Source organism: Coenobita brevimanus, chromosome 111 (assembly GCF_032717465.1).
Source record: "Coenobita brevimanus isolate Jiangsu-jjx chromosome 111, ASM3271746v2, whole genome shotgun sequence".
In the NCBI taxonomy this organism is placed as follows: domain Eukaryota; kingdom Metazoa; phylum Arthropoda; class Malacostraca; order Decapoda; family Coenobitidae; genus Coenobita; species Coenobita brevimanus.
The window spans coordinates 30949636-30970264 of NC_137064.1; the positions used below are offsets into that span (position 1 = coordinate 30949636).

The 20629-nt window shown below is 39.8% G+C and overlaps 1 protein-coding gene across 3 annotated transcripts in view; it reads left to right on the plus strand.

Moving 5' to 3' along the window:
• The window catches only part of FoxP (forkhead box transcription factor P), a 141944-nt gene that overhangs the window by 44253 nt on the left and 77062 nt on the right, over nucleotides 1-20629 (plus strand). For all 3 annotated transcript variants that reach the window (XM_080286336.1, XM_080286338.1, XM_080286339.1), the window contains exons 3-5: nucleotides 6192-6327; nucleotides 7222-7374; nucleotides 13999-14134. In XM_080286336.1, coding sequence (XP_080142462.1) covers nucleotides 6192-6327; nucleotides 7222-7374; nucleotides 13999-14134 — 425 coding nt within the window. The remainder of the gene's footprint in view (nucleotides 1-6191; nucleotides 6328-7221; nucleotides 7375-13998; nucleotides 14135-20629) is intronic.

Sequence of the window (20629 nt, forward strand, 5' to 3'; positions counted from 1 at the left end):
TCGGGAATTTACGATCAGGCGTTGTTGATGCTATCGTTGGGAGTTTTTGGATTTTTTTTTTTTGTACTTTGTGTGTGTGTGTGTGTGTGTGTGTGTGTGTGTGTGTGTGTGTGTGTGTGTGTGTGTGTGTGTGTGTGTGTGTGTGTGTGTGTGTGTGTTGACGTGGTGGTATTTTTGATGCTATCGTTGGAGATATAGTTTTGTGTTCCTCGGATTTGTTCAGTGGAATTCCTCAATAGGCTTTTGTTTACCTCTTATTTTATTTCCGCTCCCGGGGGCTGACATAGTGTCGTGGATTATGTTTTTATTTGTGTATTTGTTTATGTTTGTTTATTTCATGTGTGGTTGTTGGAATTAAGTGCTTTTAACTGGTCTTGTATTTTTGAGGTGCTTTAGTGTATTGTAGTTGGACAGCACACACACACACACACACACACACACACACACACACACACACACACACACACACACACACTCTCTCTCTCTCTCTCTCTCTCTCTCTCTCTCTCTCCCTCAGTACGGTAGCTATTATTTGTGTATACAGCGGGTTTTTACAATCAGGTGTTGATGTTTTTTGTTTGTTTTAGGTGTATGTGTTTCTGTAATTGTGTGCTTTTTTAAGGATTTGTTTCCTAAGAATATACATTGTTTACTGTTCAAGATTTCCTTTTCTTTGGTTCTAGTTCAGACTTTCTTTTTCCCTACTTTCAGTCGGACTTACTTTGCTTTCAGTCGGGTTTTCTTTTTCTATTCTTTCAGTTTTCTTTTTCTTTGCTTTGAGTCGGGTTTTCTTTTTCTCTTTCAGTTTTCTTTTTCTTTGCTTTCAGTCGGGTTTTCTTTTTCTTTGCTTCCAGTAGGGTTTTCTTTCCTCTGCCCTCAGTCGGGTTTTAATTTTCACTGCTATCAGTCTGTTTTCCTCTGCTTACAGTGATTTCTTTCCCTCAGCTTTCAGCCTGTTTTCTTTTTCTCTGCTTTCAGTCTGTTTTCCTCTGCTTTCAGTCGAGCTTTCTTTTTCTCCGCATTCAGGCGAGTTTTCTTTTTATCTGCTCTCAGTCGTTATTTTTTTTTTTCCTCTGCTTTCAGTCGGGTGTTCCTTTGCTGTCAGGTCTTCTTTTTCTCTGCATTCAGCGGCTTTTTCTTTTTCTCTGCTGTTTTTATTTCTCCTCATTTCCCCTCTCTCCGCTGCGCTTGTGTGTTGTCCTAGTGTGGAGGGGGATGCGTTTTTTTTTTTTTTTTTTATTACCCTGATGTCTTGATAGTATAGTGTTTTTTTTTTTTTTTTTTTTTTGGGGGGGGGGGGATGGGGGTACTTTTTCGGGTTCTCTACTACCAAGCATTGTTATTTATATCGATTTCTTAAAACTGATCTTTTTCATTGGCGTATGTGTGCATTGCATATTGTACTTCAGTGTTTTTGTGTTATTTTTGAGATTGCGAGCTTCAACCCCTCCGCCTTTTTCTTATATCTCTCTCGATCTGTAGTTCATACTGTATTTACGAGTCGCTTTTACGGATCACTTTTGCATTCAGACTGTTTCTTCGTCAAGCGCTGTGTGTGTGTGTGTGTGTGTGTGTGTGTGTGTGTGTGTGTGTGTGTGTGTGTGTGTGTTTTGACAGTCAGTGGGATGGATAAATAGATTTTTTATGACCTTTACCTGACCGATGTTGTTTTTCTATTTACGACTATTTTGCAATGAATAGGTTTTGTCTTCCGTTTTTTGCGGTTATTAAAGGACTGTTTTTTTCTTTTTAATGACAGTTTTTGGTTGCATGTTGTTTTATCTTTCGCTTTTACGATCATTAAGGTGAGGGAATTTTGTATACTCTTTGTACTATAATTACAGGATTGATAGATTGTTATTATTTTCCCTTTTACGATAATCATATGGCATTGCTTTATCTTTCACCTCAACAATAATTAGGGGACTTTTTTTTTTTTTTTTTTCATTCTCACGGACATTACAGGACGAGAGATTTCCGTTTCGATAAATAGAACTATGTGGCGTATTTATTTTTTAATCCTTCCTCGTTGAGATAATATTTTGAAACTATAGCATCTAAAGAGTAAAATGAATGTAGTGAGGAGGGTGTTGTGGGATAGATGACTTCACATATACTGTAGAGATGGCGGATCGTCCTGTCATCCATTGTTTGTATATTTTAGGAGATATGGTTCCTCTTGTTTTTTGATCATCCTACTTTAATAAATTTGGGGAGATCTCGTCCCTCTGTTAAAGATTTGCCTTCATATATCCTGAGTTATTATAATTTAATAGTGTTCGTTGCCTTTTTTTTTTGTTTTTTGTTTTTCTATCATCCAGCTTTGTTTACTGGTGTTGTATTTTCAGGAGCTTTCTTTTCCCCGTGATATAGAGTTTGCGGGCTTTTTATCATCATGCTCATCTTACTGTTTTAAATTTTCGTCTCTTACATTATGGATGTTGTGGGTTTATCGTGTTTCAGTACTTTTCGTCCTTTACGTTTTAGATTGGCGGGCTTTCTGTCATCCTGCGTTGTTTATCACATTCTTGTAGTTTTCCTCTGTGCGTTGTGTACTTTGACATTCCGCAGTTATGGTAGATGCGGTAGATAGATAGATAGGTAATATTCGTTTTTGTATCACTTGCATATTTAGCGGCTCTGGATCTTCGTGCGTTGTCCATTATATTTTTGTTTTCTATAATTTTGACAGGCGTTTCTATCACCGTGCGTTGCTTGCGTTGCTTAATATATTTTCGAAGTTTTGTCTCCCTTAACTTCTCGGCATTGGTGATTTTGTGACAAGGCGTTTTCTTTCGTTCGATATTTGTATTATATATTGAATTCTTTTGGCTGCTCATGTGATTTTGTAATTGCCAGACTTTCCATTAAGTAGGGTTCTTGATTTCTTCAGTACGATGATATGGCTTTTTTTTTTTTTATTATTACTACCGCCTGGCGATTTTATTCACCTTGATACTTTCAGTAGTGAAGGGGTTAGGTAGTGGCATCTATGAGTTTTTTATTCATTTATTTATGTATTTGCTTCTTTATTGTCCTTGAATAATTAGATTGTGTGTTTTTAGGCTTTTCAGTATGATGACGCTTATTATCCCCGTCATTACTCCTGTTTACGTGTTTACAACCTTTATTAAAATCCAGATTGTGAAGAGAGAGAGAGTGAGAGAGAGAGAGAGAGAGAGAGAGAGAGAGAGAGTGAGAGAGAGAGAGAGAGAGAGAGATTCCTTTAACCTATATTGGTGTGTCCTTGTTTCTATTAATTCTTAGTACAATCTATTATGGGTGTACTGTACTGTGCTGTAGTTATGGGATGGTAAGTTATCACATGTGCGAATTTGGTGCATTTTCGGTGGCAAGCTTGTTTTTGGCTGGAAGATACAGGTGCACATTTCGTAGTGATGTGAAGTTGTCTAATCGAATAATACATTTAGTTGTATTTTTTTAATAATGTGGTTGGTTCTCGGGTTCTTAATGTGGGTGTAAATTTCCTGTAGACAGAAGTATGTGTATTTATTTATTTTATTTATTTGTCTTTTACGGGATGACGACATTGTGAGTTTGGCGCGTTTTCTGTGGCAAGTTTTTGGCGGGAAGATGGTATGCGCATGCTCCTGTTTAGGGTGTTCGCCTAGCGAGATAAACTTGTATTTTCTTTTATTGTGATTTTTGTGTGATTCTCAGTGTGTGTGTGTGTGTGTGTGTGTGTGTGTGTTGAGGTCCGAGGAATCCAAGTCAGTAGTGCGTTAGAAATATACGAGTATGGAGAAGCTTAACCCATGTTAGTTCTTGTGCATCCCTTCCAACCCAGCAGAAGCTTAGTAAAGGTGTGAGGATGCCAGATTAAGTGTTGGTTTTAGTGGCATATAAGTATTATTTAACTTTATATTTTGAATGTGGTGGAAGGTGGTTGTTATGTAATGTTGGACCAGATGTTGGTGTTGGTGAGTATTGTTGTCATCATTACGTTTTTGTGTGTATTAATCTCCTTCGTTTGGTGGTACTAAGGATTTGATGGTATAGTGGATTGTTTTAGTGTGTTTGTAATGACCTACGATGTGATTTTGTGATATGCATGTTTGTGGTCTTGTGTTATTGTAGTTTGTAGTGGTACTTGAGAGTATTTGTGACGCTGTTCATGGAGTGGGTATTGAGATTTTGAAGGCTCAAGTAAATGGAGATTTCGTAAGCATCCATGACGAATAATAAGAGCTTTCGAAGGGTTTTGTGATGAATGAATTTTGCCCCAGTTTCTGTGGACACCGATGATATTTTTTCGGTATCCCATTCTCCTGTTTCTAGATCCTACCCAACTCGTTTACAATAGAAAGCATACCGTAGTTAGGATGGTAGTTGGATGTTTATTACTCCTGACTTTAGGGTCTTATTATGATTGGGATTTATTTGGAGACTCATTCACAATCTCGTTTTTTTATTCGTAATTTTGTCATGACCCCATATTCTGTTCTCTTCTGGTAATGTGTGGATGATAGTGAACGAGCCCCTGTTATTCTGTCCTCTGTTCTGTATATTATAATGGATGCAGTGAGTAATATTTGTGAATGAATTTGTCTTTAGCCCGTTGTTTGTGTTTTGATGTTTTGTTCTGTTATTATGTGTCTGATGGTGGGTGTTATGAGTACTGTTCTTGACGATAACTACCTCAGCCATTTCTTTATGTGATACGTTATTCTGTTATGTAGGATGCGTTATTCTGTTATTTCATTATGCCTTAGCCTGTTCCCTAATTTGCTAGTGATGGCTGCATGTTATTAGTGATGCAAGATATTATTAGAGCAACCTGACTCAGCTGCGCTCGTGTGTGTGTGTGTATGTGTGTGTTTGGTCGTGCAGTTAATGTTATCTCACCCCTCTTTCCGGTAACACACCCCTTTCTCTCTCTCTCTCTCTCTCTCTCTCTCTCTCTCTCTCTCTCTCTCTCTCTCTCTGTCCTTTATTTTAGCCATTCTCTCTTCACATGAGTTAGTTTAGAAGGGAAGTAGCTAGGTCGTTAGATATATTTAATGAAGTGTGTGTGTGTGTGTGTGTGTGTGTGTGTGTGTGTGTGTGTGAGAGAGAGAGAGAGAGAGATAACCTGTGACATGCTTTGGCCAGGTGTGCGGCCCTCACAGTGACACACTAGCCATTGATAAGAGTGTGTGTGTGTGTGTGTGTGTGTGTGTGTGTGTGTGTGTGTGTGTGTGTGTGTGTGTGTGAGAGAGAGAGAGAGAGAGAGAGAGAGAGAGAGAGATTCGTCATTGCACCAAAATATATACAGTACTTCTATTATTGATACGTACACATGATCAAAAAGTATTGCATAGAATAATGATAACATTACTAAACTCTTAAGTATAGCGACTTGATGCCCCAAGTATATGAATAAACCATCATCACAGTGCGCATTTGATGACAGGACTGGCTATGAAAGGTGTCACACGCATGCGATAGAAAACATCCTTTAGTAAGCAAGGTCGCCAGCCATGGGTAGTATCACGTATTTCGCCATAGCCAGCGTCCGTGATTTCAAATTGTTTCAGTTTGTTTCGTTCCAAGGATGTATTTAAGAACATCGTGTCCTTTCAGATTACGTGTTTGTTGCACCTGACAGAAGTTCCTTTAGGGTTTTGTTAAATCACATTACCTTTATAACACATAGAAATAAATGACCAGTGTGCACCGTCCATAAATATACCAGAATCCACAAGGAACAATGTTACACGAATTTTCCCCAGTGCTTTTGTTTGCCCACCTCAGCATACTTTCTGCACTCCCCTGAATGTACGAACATACGAAATGCGCTCCTTAGCTGAATGAAATCGTCTGGCAGTTGGAAAGCTAAAACAGTAAGCTTACTTGTGGTGAAGGCATTGGCATTGTGAAGTTTATACCATGAAAAATATACGTGGAGGATAATTGATTGTAGTAATGCAAGTAAGACAGTAGGGGAGACGAAGTAGACAGTAACTTGTTTACAATGAAAATCGTGTAATCGTAGGGAAGTTGTATTCCTAACTGATTTTTACGTGTCGGAAAAGACTGGAAGACCACACACACACACACACAATATATATATATATATATATATATATATTATTATTACCTTCATACATGTATGTTGACATGACGTTGTTCGTGTGTTACTTATTTACGTATTATATTTACCATTAATCGTTTTTGTTTTGTAATTGCAGACTAAAGTGTCAGCGCCATTAGCCCAGCTGGGAGCACAGCAGCAGCAGTTGGTACAGCAGCTTCAGGCGGTACAGCGGCAGTACCTCCTACAGTCAGGTCTGCATCCCGGCCTGCACCACCACAACGGAGAAACTAGTAAGTACACACGCCACCTTCTTGGATAGCCGGCAGCAGAAGTTTATATATGCCCATGACCACAGGAATTTGTATAGAGCTGTGACCGCAGGAGTTTAATACGGCTATGACCTCAGGAATTTGTATACTTCCATGGCCACAGACCTTTATGTACAGGAATTTATATACTCGTACGGCCATGACCACAGGAATATATATACAGTACTTCTGTGACCACAGGAATTCATATACGACTGTGGCCACAGGAATTTATGTACAATATTTCTGTGACCACAGGAATTTAGTAGATCTATGACCACAGGAATTTATATACAGTACATCTATGGCCACAGGAATTTTTATACGACTTTGACCGCAGGAATTTACATACAGTACTATGACCACAGGAATTTACATACAGTACTATGACCACAGGAATTTACATACAGTACAATGACCACAGGAATTTACATACACTACTATGACCACAGGAATTTACATACAGTACTATGACCAAAGGAATTTACAGTACTATGACCACAGGAATTTATGTACAGTACTTCTGTGACCACAGGAATTTATATTCAGTGGTTCTGTGACCACTGGAATTTATATACGACTATGACCACTAGAATTTGTCGACATCTCTAGCTCAAAAGTGGGTCATGAATTCTTTGGTCTCGGTTATTGCAGTACAGTAAGTTATTGGTATCTATAGTAGTATAAGTAGCAAGAAGTATTTGTAGTAGAAGTGCTGATTATTTCCATCATCATCATCTGCATCATCGTCATCATTATTGTGATTATTATTATTATTATTATTATTATTAGTAGTAGTAGTAGTAGTAGTAATACAGTAGTAGTATAACAGCAAACTTAATATTCTAAGTCCCTTTTCTTCCCACTTTCCCGTAGGATCTCCCCCCGGTGTCGCAGGGGACGCAGCGTCATGGAAGGAGAGGGGGGAGCGCTCGGACACCCCCTCCCCCCACCACCACAACAATAACAATAACAACAACAATAATAACGAGAGGGATCCTAAGCCCATGCCTCCTCCCTCTGCTAATGGTGAGCAATATATATATATTTTTTTTTCACCCGACGAAACTAGGTAACGTGAATACTCAATTGTGGTTACGTGATAGTTATGAGCCTTTTTGTTACGAGGTAGCATTGAGTCTTCTTGGTTACTAGTCAGATTGTGAGTACATGAAAGTTAATGGGTCCCTGTGGTTATAAGGTAGCATTGAGGCTTCTTGGATACTAGTCAGATCATGGGTTACATGAAAGTTGATGAGTCTTTTGGTTATGAGGTAGGAATGATTCTCCTTGGTTACTAGTCAGATCGTGCGTCATATGAAATTTGACGACCCTTTCAAGGATGAAATAGGAATGAGACTCCTCGGTTTAGTCAGTAAACAGTTACATGAAATTAGATGACCCTTTCAACTGTGAGGTAGGCATGAATCTCTTTGGTTACTAGTCGGATCGTGGTTACGTGAAATTTGATGAGCCTTTTCGTTATGAGATACAAATGAGTCTCCTTGATCACTAGTCAGATCAGCCTTCCAATCTAACTACATTTGACCATCATTTGAGCTGTAAGTGCGCGTCCACACGTGTCCTCGAACATATGTTGACAACACGGCTGGCAACATGTTTGGATACATGGATGCAGCAGTAGGCTATTTAGACATGTATGCAAACATGTTAGAGTGCAGCATCGAACCTACTGACAGCAGAGGTAATGGGACAAGTGTGTCCATACGAGGCAGCAGAGACTTCATCATGAGGTTATCAACATGATCTGGACGCTGCTGTTGCGAGTATGTTTGCAGCTTGTTTGTTATTATGTTGTTTACATGGTGCCAGCACTTGTTCCAGTACACGTGTGGACCCTCCCTTAGGGTTTAATGCGCTTTGGTGCCGTATTCTTGATGAAATAGGTTTCATAACACCTCTTCCTTAGTGATTTATTTGGCATATTACACCATAACATTCCCTTATGTGTTATTTATATCGTTGTAATATCGGCACAGTTTGCATCAGTATTAGGGGAAGAGTAGGTGTAATGGTCAGGATAAATTGCCAAGTACAAGGTGTTACGAAGTATTCAGCACCACTGTGGATACTGCCTTTGGTATCATTATCATTAACTCCCTGAAGCGGGTGACTTTTTGTAATGCTACTCCAGGACGATATTATTCAGCTAAGGAAAGGCATCGTACTGAAGGGTTTAAAGTAATCTAACGTCCAGTGTGAAAAGTCTCGTCTGAGTATAGTAGTTGTAGTAGTAGTAGTAGTAGTGGTTGTGGTAGTAGTGGTAGTAGTAGTAGTAGTAGTAGTAGTGGTGTTGGTGGTAGTAGTAGTAGTAGTAATAGTAGTAGTAGTAGATGCATTGATTAGTTACAAAGTACAGCTGTAGTGTTAATAGTCTTCATTAAGTTGTCGTAATAATAGTGGTAGAATTCTAAGCAGCAGAGGTAGTGTGTATGTGGTAGTGTGTAGGTACTAGTCTCGTGTCATAAAAATCCGTAGGCTATAACGCTCTGTGGTTCGAATCCTAGAGGTGGCGGTTTTTTTTTTTTTTTTTTTTTTTTTTTTTTTTTTGTAGACGGTACCAGCGACGGAGGGAGGTGCCCACCAGTAGGGTAGCCTTGGGCCCTTCTGTGTCCGAAAGGAGTATATGGGAATGGAAAGGTCAGAGTGAAGCGTGTTTATTGTAGGAAATGAAGGTGAAGATGAAGCGAGTTTATTTATTGTAGGAGGTGAAGATGAAGATGAAGCGAGTGTGTGTGTATATATATTTACACACACACACACACACACACACACACACCTGTGTACGTCTACCTATTCTTCTAACCTTGATTCAGTCCCACCCAGAGGCGGACATTTAAGACGGCGCAGTAGTATGGTCTTTAATGTTTGCACCCTGTAGAGGCAACCTCGGCAAAATACACCCGCACATGCTTTGTCACACGCATACACACCACGTCAGTATTTTCCACGCGCCTTCTCACCGTACACTCCTAAAGCCTACTCTGTACTCGTTTGTAAAAGGTGAGAAGGGACGGATCACTCCTCCAGTACTGAAAGTGTTGTTCCTCGACCCTACGGATCAGCTGCCCATCAGGACCTTTAAAGTTACGGCTAAAACATCAGCGTTTATCTGGCCGGCCGCTCAATACATCTATCTGTTATTCTAAATGTCCCTCTATATATTGCCAGAGGCCTTAATCCCGTAAAATAGACTATTGGTCGAGTATAAAGATCTTATTAGCATATCCGTTTCCCCCATTGTTTCATTTTCCTAACAGTGACACTACCAAGATATTTGTGAAATATAATTAGTTTCTGTCACATTTTTATCACCTCTGGAATATTCGAAAATGCACAAGTAGACTCCTCCCCAGAGAGAGAGAGAGAGAGAGTGAGGTATCTTCCCAAAGTTTGACGAATACATAGCGGAAAAATCGAACCATCAGCAACACCCACTAGTAGTGTTTGAGTTTTCATTGTTTTTGGCCAGTTGTTTATTTTCTTCAGACGGAATTGGAGACATGGTTGTTTGACTGTGTCACATGTATCGCAATAATTGTTAGACCCTTTACAACGATGACTTTTTAATTGATTTATTTTTCCAAGCTATTTTGTTCGGTTTTGGATAGGGTTTTAGACCTGAATGAAATATAGCCTTCATTTACTACAATACGGAGGCCTTTTTTTTTTTTTTTTTCCCTGAACCGAATAACAGTACTAATAGCATAAATACTGTGCAGTTAGAAATACTGTCGCTCCTCGGGTTGAAGGGGTTAGTAATAGATATTTGTGAATTATTATTATTAGTTTATTTTAATACATCTGTTTGCCTAGTGAATGTTCGAAAATATTGCCACTCTAGGCCGCTTATGAGGCTTCGCAGCAGCACTTCTCCGATTTATTATCGCCTTTTGTAAGGCGGAGCGATAATGTTTTTGCCCGCGTCTCTCTCTCTCTCTCTCTCTCTCTCTCTCTCTCTCTTTCTGTGTGTGTGTGTGTGTGTGTGTGTGTGTGTTACCATTGTATCATGAACGGCTTGAGCTATCAACATGAAACCTTCAGGGTATCAAGATATGGCCAAAATCTTGGACGAATTCGAAAATGGGCTCTCGGGGTCAAGGTCAAGGTCACCTAAATGGCTGCCAAAGGTCTGGCGGGCGATTAGCATACGGCTCCCGAATGCATTTTTTTTCCATTCGTCAGTAAGACTTTACTGTTTTTGTGTTAATTGTATTATTTAGAAGACACAGCTTGTATCAGTAACAAAGATGGTTATTGGCATGGAGTAGTTCTTAGTAAGTCGTTAAAGAAAACGTATTACGAAATTTTCTGTATTGCATAGAATCGGATCCTCTGCGTTAATGTACTATCAAATGTGCCGTTAGTTTGCATCAGTAACAACGATATTATTGATATATTACTTGCAAAATAAATCGCTAAAGAAAAGGTGTTACTAAATAATTGTATACCTTAGAATAGGATTCGTAGTGGTAATGTGGTGCTGTCGGATGTGTGATTATCAAGTTGCCTTTGTTCGGCTTGCAACTGTGACTTCAAACTGTTTTAATATTTACGGCAATTGTTGTCGGGTCGTGCGAGTATAAGCAGTTTAAGCATACAGCATAAATATTTGTATGTATTGATGGCTTCTTTAAACTACGGGTGCCATTATTGTAAGTATTGATAATTTTCTAGGTCAGCACTAAAATGGAGAGAGAAATTTGGTTATCTGCAGACGGACGAACGAAGCTTGAAGCGACACGAAATAAGTATGCATTGCGAGTAGTCATACTTGAGCAGTTATTGAAAAGGAGGTAATGACTGAAAAAAAAAAAAAAAGTAGTAATAAATAATCGTAGTAGAGGGATTAGTGACGATTGCTTCAAACCTCTTAAATCCATGGTCATTCCTAAAGTTACACCCATTCGTCCGACAAGAATGATACAGAAAATCGTTACTACTACTACTGCGTATTTTTGTTGCTAACTCGATGATGTAACTTAACTTTGGACGGATCTCAAGATATGGTGGAGTTAACGAAGTTCATATCTAACCCCTCAATAGTTCGAAGTCTTCCCTAGCTGAATCAAAACGCCTGGACATCAGGAAGAGAGAAAAAAAAAGTCATCGGGTTGAAGGGATTTATGGGGTGTATATAACATCAAAGTTAAACATGATTAAGAAACTCGACACTGACATCGTTAAGTTATGGCCAATGTCAGGATAATTCTGTGTTCAAAAGACGGGCCGTCTTGTCTTTATGTCTGTATGAGCAACGTTTTTCTCTCATTATTTTCTACATTGAATTGTTATTTTAAAACCATAAAATTTTGTACCGTCATGAGAATTTCCCGGCGCAGTGTGCGAGTGGAAAGCCATGGAGTTTCCGCTCCTGTTAAAAGTACAGTTTACCTTCATCTCGGTCATTGATTGACTATTTTTGTCATATATATTAGAAAATATGCTAGATAGAAAGACATCTTCGACCCATTCAGGAAACTTGAGTAGGGTATGAATAATGATTTAGAGATTTTCGCGCGGTGTGACTCCGGGAGTGGCAGGCAGATGGCAGCACCTCCCTCGTCCCCCGCCCGCCTTGCCACATTCCACAACCTCACTCGAAGCTGTATCCGCCCATTCCAATATTATCATTCATATCACATGTACACCGGCGGTTTGTGTCTGTATAGTTGTGATTGATACCCAAGATGAAATATTAAACCGGTACGTCTTGCAGTCAGATATTTCTGGAATAGGGAAATAGGATGAATAGGGTGAGGCGTGCAGGTGGCGGATGATGGATGTTCGTGCTGGCGCCACGACCGCTTGAAGTCGCCACGGACACATGCGTGGCGGGAAAATGTGCCCCAGCCTCGCTTCAATAAATAGCGCATAACGCATGGCACTGTTTTACGTGTAGAAATTTTCACACAGCGTGTTAATGTGCCTCTGTGGTAATTAAGATTAAAAACCCAAGTTCCATATAGGCCTGTAACCTCCAGTGAAGTCTAGTGTCTCGTGGTTCGATCTAACCACAAGGTTGTGAACTGATAAAATGACACCGGTATATTAATTCTGAAAATAGGGGTTCATCCTGAACTGGTGATTAGCGGTAGAAAAAAAAATGTTATTTCATAAACCACATGGGGCGCGCCGTCACAGCAGACCTAACACATTTGGTCTGTTAATATAAAAAGCGAGGCCTTAATGCATTACCAATACGGAAATGTATTTTAGATTTCGATATTGGCTGGTGGTGGTAATAATAGTCACTGTTCTGTCATTTACCACGAGCAACAGCGAAAATCACAATTAGATTTTGTGCCACAATTGCATAATTATTTCTCCCTTTGTTTTCCGTGTACAGTATTTATTTTCGCCAAGCTACTTTCGTGAATGTAACATTTTACTCCATTACAGAACTTGAAATCGCCAGAGAATGATATACTGAAACCTTAACAACCACTTCACGTAACGGCAACGTAAAATTACCAGGCAAAACGTTCAGAAACTCAATTATCCACTTTACTTCAGCTTAGAAAAATAAAATGTAGAATGACTTTGCCCCAGGACGGCGACTCATAAACGTACTACCAGATCCTTGCAGTAGAATTAAGTTTTATAGGAAGAACAAGAAACTCAGGAATAATCCCCCCCCCTCCCCCAATTGTTTTCCTTGTCCTTTCCAGTAACAAACAATAATCACGGAAGGAAGCTGGCATCATAAGATGTGTGAATCACGGTCCTGTTTTATAACGCGAACTTCATTTTTTTTTTTTTTTTCATTAGTTGCAAATATGACGGTACAAGAAAGTCATGCATCTTTTAGACGGTCTTCATAGTATGGTTTATTTATTATTCTTCCAGACGATGTTATTCAGCTTAAGTAACTTAGTCTCCATTATCCCCTTGAGTACTGTAGAATGACAACTTTCTGTATAAGGTTCATTTCACCGCCAGGCGAGTATGTACTGTAAATAGGGGAAACCTCTCTTACATATCGTAATAAGAGTATATTTCGTTTTTTACACTCACAGTTAGTTACTTTAATGCAGTAACGCATATATATAATATACAGTATATAATATACATTATTATTAAACGGTGTACTCGTATATAGCAACGCCCATAGGATCATATCATGACATTGAGGGGAAACCTCTTGATTACGAAGGTTAAGTATGTCATTGATTTGTGGTTGCTTTCAGTAATTGTGCAGAACGTAGGTGAATATTAATATATGCTTTAATTTTCATCCGTCTCTTAAGCTTTCCTCTGGTGTCCCTTCCTGCAACGTCATGTCATTATCCCCTTTATGTGTGTGTGTGTGTGTGTGTGTGTGTGCTTGCATAACTGTACCTTTTAATTAATTGAATCGCCTCTAGTGTCCAGTTTTATACTTTATTACGATACATTTCTTTAAATATATGTTCGTAGTGTCTCGTCTAACGGTAATATTTTATCATATCCTTCGCTGAAATTATGAACTTGTTGGTACACAACTTCGTTTGGTATATAGCAGCTTCCAAGATTCGATTGTCTCTCAGAAGACTTTCTTAGACATGTGTATGAGAGAGAGAGAGAGAGAGAGAGAGAGAGAGAGAGAGAGAAAGAGAAATGAAATATCTTAACACTCTATTCCCCCACCAGGCCGTGAGATGAACGGACTGAGTATGGAGGAGGAGGACCTCCTGAGCAGCCGTCGGGGTCACCCTCTTTACGGCCACGGGGTCTGCAAATGGCCGGGCTGCGAGGCCATATGTGACGACATTCACGCCTTCCACAAGTAGGTCCACGAATATTGTAAGTTGGGCCATTGTGACACCTTGTTCATTACGTAGTTGGCCATTTGAACACACACACACACACACACACACACACACACACACACACACACACACACACACACACACACACACACACACACACACACAATCCTATGTCGTCCCATGAGGAGCGTAGGAGCCCGGGGCTAGGCAAGTTGGTCCTGACATTTAAAGAGTGACCAACCTCGCTCATCCCTGAATGGCATTCCGTGAGCAGTAAACACCAACCACTCCTTGGATATAAACCACCCACACGGGCTCAGTCCGATTGGAGCACCAAATTACCCACTGAACCACAAGGAAACCATTTATATATATATATATATATATATATATATATATATATATATATATATATATATATATATAATATATATATATATATATATATATATATATATATATATATATATATAAAATATCACTTGATGGATTTAATTTGCCATTTTTCAGTGACATGCATGCCTTCCGCAAGTCAGTTCATAGATTTGGTCAGTTTAACTGTTTTCAACACCACCTTGTTTTTTGTAATTTTGGACGTTGTGAACAACTGTTTGATTTTTTTTTTTGGGGGGGGGGCGGGAGGAGGGTTAAAATGTGCGTGAATACCCAGTCGTTACATTAGTCAGTGCACTGCATTGATTAACTTGTATAATGTTTTGATTTGAATACTTTTTTTTTTTTTTTTATACAGTTAATACTTTTCAGTCAGTACCCATGCTTCAGTCTAATTGGAAACTGTACTGTTGTTTGCTGATATTGTTTTGATAAGTGAAGATGAGTGGAAACTGCAAAGCTTGGCAGATAAATCTGGCTGTGTTAGAAGCTAAATCTAAAACTGAATGCACCCAAGAGTAAAATAATAGTCTTTAGGAGAACTGAAGTCACAGAATACGAAATAAGGCTGGGTTTTCAGGAATTGGATAATGTGAGTCCCTTCAAATATTTAGGCAGTATGTTGAGTCAGGATGGAAGTTTTGATGAAGAAGGGCATGGAAGGATACAGCGGGGAAGAAGCGTTGCCGGTTCACAGAAAGCAGTGATAAGGAATTGGGCAGTGTGCATGGAAGTAAGTAAATAAGTTGCAGCATGACAGTCTTCTGAACCCTGCTGAAATGTATGGAAACGAAGCATGGACCCCGTTGGAGGAACATAAGTCAGGAGCAAGAGAAACGGAAATAAGTTATTTTAGAGAGCATGTGGAGAGGCAGAAAAATGAGAAAGTGAAGGAGAATTGCAATGTTGATGTGGATGTGGTTGAAAGTGTTAGGAGAAATGGCCTACTTTGAAGTGGTTTTGCCGCATGGAGAAGATCAGATACTAACTAGAAGACTATACGGTATGTAAGAGGGTTAGAGGGGGGAGGAAGAAGGGGAGACCGAGGATGAAACGGAGGGATGGGGTAGAGAGATAATGTGATAGGAGGTGTGAGTTCGAGAGAAGGCAGCCTGATGGTGGAGGACAGGGTAACACGGAGGGACTGTTTGTGACCACGACTTACGCGATTAAAGCGGCTGGGAACAAATACAGTAGACAGCTAGAGATGTCAGTTTGGTCGTTGGACATCTGTCATTATTTATTGTCAGTTTGGACATTCGAACACGTGAAGAACATAAATTATACTGTAGTGTGTGTGTTTGTGTGTTTGGTGCACAGTAAGTTGTTTCATGTTCAGCTTGCATGATGGTAACCAAGTCTACTATTTCCTTTACTTGACCTTTATCCTGTACCGGTATCTTGAGGTGCTGTGTTATGTACAATAAAAATATAATACTCATACTGTGAAAGCATAAAACAGAACACTGTACAGAAACTAAGACAGTGGAGGTTGTGTGGAGGGGAATGTGTGCGCTTGGTGTGTAAGTTTATGCAGACTGACAGACGTAATGACGATATTTGCTGTTAGCTTACAAACTAAAGAATCTCTCTCTCTCTCTCTCTCTCTCTCTCTCTAAAACTGGATTGTATCTTCGCAGGACTGAGTTATATATATATATATATATATATATATATATATATATATATATATATATATATATATATATATATATATATATATAACCCGATTGTATGTTTGCAGGATTGAGTCAAGCTCTTACTGTCCCGTGTTTCGAACCATATTTGTCATACGTATCCTTGAATTTTTTAATAGTTTTGACACACAATATTTCGTTCTGTTGTGCATTCCACAGATCAAGTTCTCTGTTTGGAAGTCTGAATTTCTGTATGTTTTTATCACCACTCTTTTAACTGTATAGTTTTTTTTTTTCTTTTTTTTTTCAGTGTCCTCATGATGTAAGCTTACGCATAGGTTATAATATTCATTTTTGTCTGTTTTCTCTTTTCCTGTGACGCATGTATATAACATAATCTTGCCTTCTTTTTTCCTTCTTGTGATGTTGGTAGCTTTAATTTTTCTACAGTATTGTAATGCCACTTTTGTTTGTCAAGAGCTGGTATGTCTCTCAGACAGTCTTGTTAATGTGTTTTTCAGTTGACGGATTATCCTGGACTAACAATCCCAGGTCCTTTGCTTCTGTGATTGGTTCCTTTCCCATCGGGGAATTCAGTACTTGTACCCATTTCCATTATTTTGCATTTTTTTGCATTAACTTTCATTTCCCATATCCAGCTCCACTGATAAATCCTGTTCAGATCTTCCTGCAGCATTTTACAATCTTTTTCATCTTCAGTTCTTCTCATGATCTTTTCATCATCTGCAAATAGACTTGCATGACTGTTCATTCCATCCACCATATTGTTTACGTAAATCAGGAACATTACGGGCGCCAGCACCAAGCCGTGTTACTTCCCTCCACCCTGACATCTCGTCCTTTATTACTGTCCTCATCTGTTGGTCTCTCATGAAGTCTTTCATCCACTCCAAGAGGCTTCCCTTCAGTCCTTCTAAGTGCTCCAATTTCCACCTTAGTCACTTATGGGGTACCTTGTCAAAGGCTTTCTCCAGATCTAAACACACACAGTCCTCCTAACTCTCTCCTGTAGCACATCAATCACCTTTGAGTAGAAAGTCAACAGATTAGAGACACACTACCTTCCATTTCTGAATCCAGACTGACTTTATGCCAAAATGTCCATCTCCTCCAGATATTTTATCAACCTGTGTCTCAAGATTCGCACAATTTTGCGACCATGTTGGTCAGGGACACTGATCTATAATTCATGGGCTCTTCCTTATTCCCTCCTTTGTAAATTGGTACCACACTGGCCCTCTTCCATTCATGAGGCACTTTCCCTTCTTCCAGAGAACACAGTGAAACCATGCATTTTATCTGCCAGTTTTTTCTGCATTATGTAGCATCCAATTGGAGATCACATCAGGCCCTGGGGCTCTCCTTACATCTTGTGTTTCCAGTATTTTGTACACTTCCTGCACTTCCACTCGTATATCTTTTGACACTACATTTCTAGTCTTTTTTTCACCCTCCACCAAAACACTTTCCTTAGTGAAAACCAATTGGAAACTTTTATTCATTATTGCAGCTTGCATGACAGTACTGCCTCTTTATAAATCTTTCCTTTTACTTTCAGCTTATCAATTCCTTCCTTGTGTTTCAATATTCCTTTGACAGTTTTATAAAATAATTTAGGATCCTCCTTCTATCTATCTGTCTATCTATTGCCAGATGCCTTCATCCCGTAAGGGGTGGCCACAAACAAATCGCCTCCATGTCATTCTGTCCCCCGCCGTTTCATTCCCCTGCTCCCAGCTCACACCCCCTTCTCTCATATACCTCTCCACTCCATCCCTCCATCTCATCCTTGGCCTCACCCTCCCTCTCCCCCCTTCCACCTCATTCACATACACTCTCCTCATCAGTCTCTCGCCCTCCATCTTCTCCACATGTCCAAACCACCTCAGTGTGTTTCTTCTAACACTTCCTGTCACATCCACATCCACACCACAATGCTCCTTCACTTCCTCATTTGTCAGTCTGTCTTTCCATGTGACTCCACATACTCCTCTCAAATAACTCATTTCCACTGCTCTCACTCTTGACTTCTGTCCCTCCAACAAGGTCCAAGCTTCACTTCCATACTGTAGATGTGATATCACAATACTGTCATATAGTAGCATTTTCACTTCCATGCTCACTTCTCTGTTTCTTATCACAGCTTTCAAGGAACCAGCAACCTTTCATCCCTGTTGCACCCTTTCAAGCACTTCACCCTCTAAACTTTCATCCTTACTCATTACACTACCCAAGTATTTAAATGCTCTCACATTTTCCATTTCCTCCTCATCCAGCCTCACTGTACATTCACTGACTTCATTTCTCTTGAAGACCATAACTTTACTCTTCACTACATTCACCTTTAGATTCCATTTCTTACGCACACTCCCAAAATCATTCACCAATTGTTGCAGCTCCCCTTTGTCTTCACTTAATAACACAGTATCATCTGCAAACAACAGTACAAGTAGTTTCCAAACACTGCCCCTCTCACTAAGGCCACTCCAGCATCCTGTGCCCTACCTTGTATCTCTTTTATTACCCCATCCATATACAGATTGAACAACAATGGAGATGTGACACATCCTTGTTTTGATCCAACCTTTATCCATCCATCCATCATCCAATCCTATGTTGCCCCATGAGGAGCTTAGAAGCCCAGGGCTAGGCAAGTTGCTCCTGACATTTAAGATGAGAGTGATTGGCCTCGCACATCCATGAGTGGCATTATGTAAGCAATAAACCCCAGCCACCCCTTGAATATAAACCTTCACCGGTTCAATCCGATTGTAGCTCTGTAATTACCCACTAAACCACCAGATGCCAAAATTTGATTATATGGTTACCACCCAGCATAGTAAATGATTTCCTGGTGTACAGGAAACCATTTGGCCTGTCACTCAGTGTAGAGTCACCCACAGACAGAGGGAAGAGGAAGGAATGAAGGAAAGAAAGACAGAAGAGGGAGTGTAAAGTCACCCATAGGCAGAAGGAAGAGGAAAGAATGAAGGAAAGAAAGACAGAAGAGGGAGTGTAAAGTCACCCATAGGCAGAAGAACAAGGAAAGAATGAAGGAAAAAAAGACAGAAGAGGATGGAGGGAAAGAAGGATGGAGGAGAGGAAAGGGCAGACACCCGAGAGCAGCACTACACCGAGTGAGTGGATGGTAAGCACCTCCACCTACCACAAATAGAAAAATTCACTCAGTTCACTATCCACACACACTGCAGCCTTAGCACCCTCATACATACTCTTCACCCTTCAACAACTTCCCATCTAGGCCTACTCCATATATTCTTAATACTTTCCACAATCATTGTCTGTCCACCCTGTCATATGCTTTCTCCAAATCCATGAAGGCCGCATACAACTCCTACTCTAGAAACTTTTCCACTAAAGATCTAAGAATGAATATCTGATCTACACAACCTCTTCCCTTCCTAAAACCTCCCTGTTCTTCTCCAACTAATTCCTCTGTTGTTTCCCTAATTCTGTTAATAAGTATCCTACCATATACTGTACTTTTCCCATTACACTAAGAAGACAAATGCCCCTATGATTACCACAAACTTCTTTTTCTCCTTTTCCTTTGTACAGGGGAATAATTATACCTGACCTCCAGTCCTCCTTACATCTGTCAGTTATACCCCTTTCAAAGTTTCTTCCTCTCTGGCATTCTTGTATATTCATTTCTGGTCCTTTTGTATTCTTCCTTTGCTCTATCTCTCTTTCTCCATTTGTTCCATGCCACATCCCTTTCTCTTTTTGCTGTCATACACCTTCTGTTGAACCAATCTGTTTTCCAGTTCTCTCCCCCACGTACTCTTGGCACATATTTTTCCACATTAGAGTTGTAAAGGCCTAAAAAGATATCCCACTTCTTCTTCATCTCTCTTGATTCTTTGAATTCTCTCCAAGCTGCTTTTTCAAAAAATTTCCTCAGTCCTGAAAAGTTTGCCTCCCAAAGCTATATCTTCCATGCCTGTATAGCTCTTCGCATGGTGCCACATTCTCTTCTATCATTTGGAACACAGTCACTACATAATCACTTTTTTCTGTAGGACACAAATATGTCAGTGATTCAGTTATGTCAGGTTCTTTGGTTAGAATTAGATCTCGTCTTGCTGGTGTGTCATCACCTCTAAATCATGTCTCCTCTCAGACTCACTGCCCTGTCATAACATTATTCATTGCTGTATTTAACATTATGCTGATCCACAAATCATCACTACCTCCCGAGTCCCACTCCTCCCAGTTTCACCTCTTTACAGTTAATGTCGCCCATCAGGATTATACTGTTGCTTTTCTCAGTCGCTTTCGGTAGGTGTCCAACCACGTCCGACAACATCTCCTGGTATTATGCCACATTCCATTCACTTGTCTTAGGGGGAACATATGTTATTGTGATGTCTCTCCTGCCGTCCCCTCTGGTTTCTAGTTTCATATTTATCACTTCTGCCCTGCCTTCTCCCAGTTTCA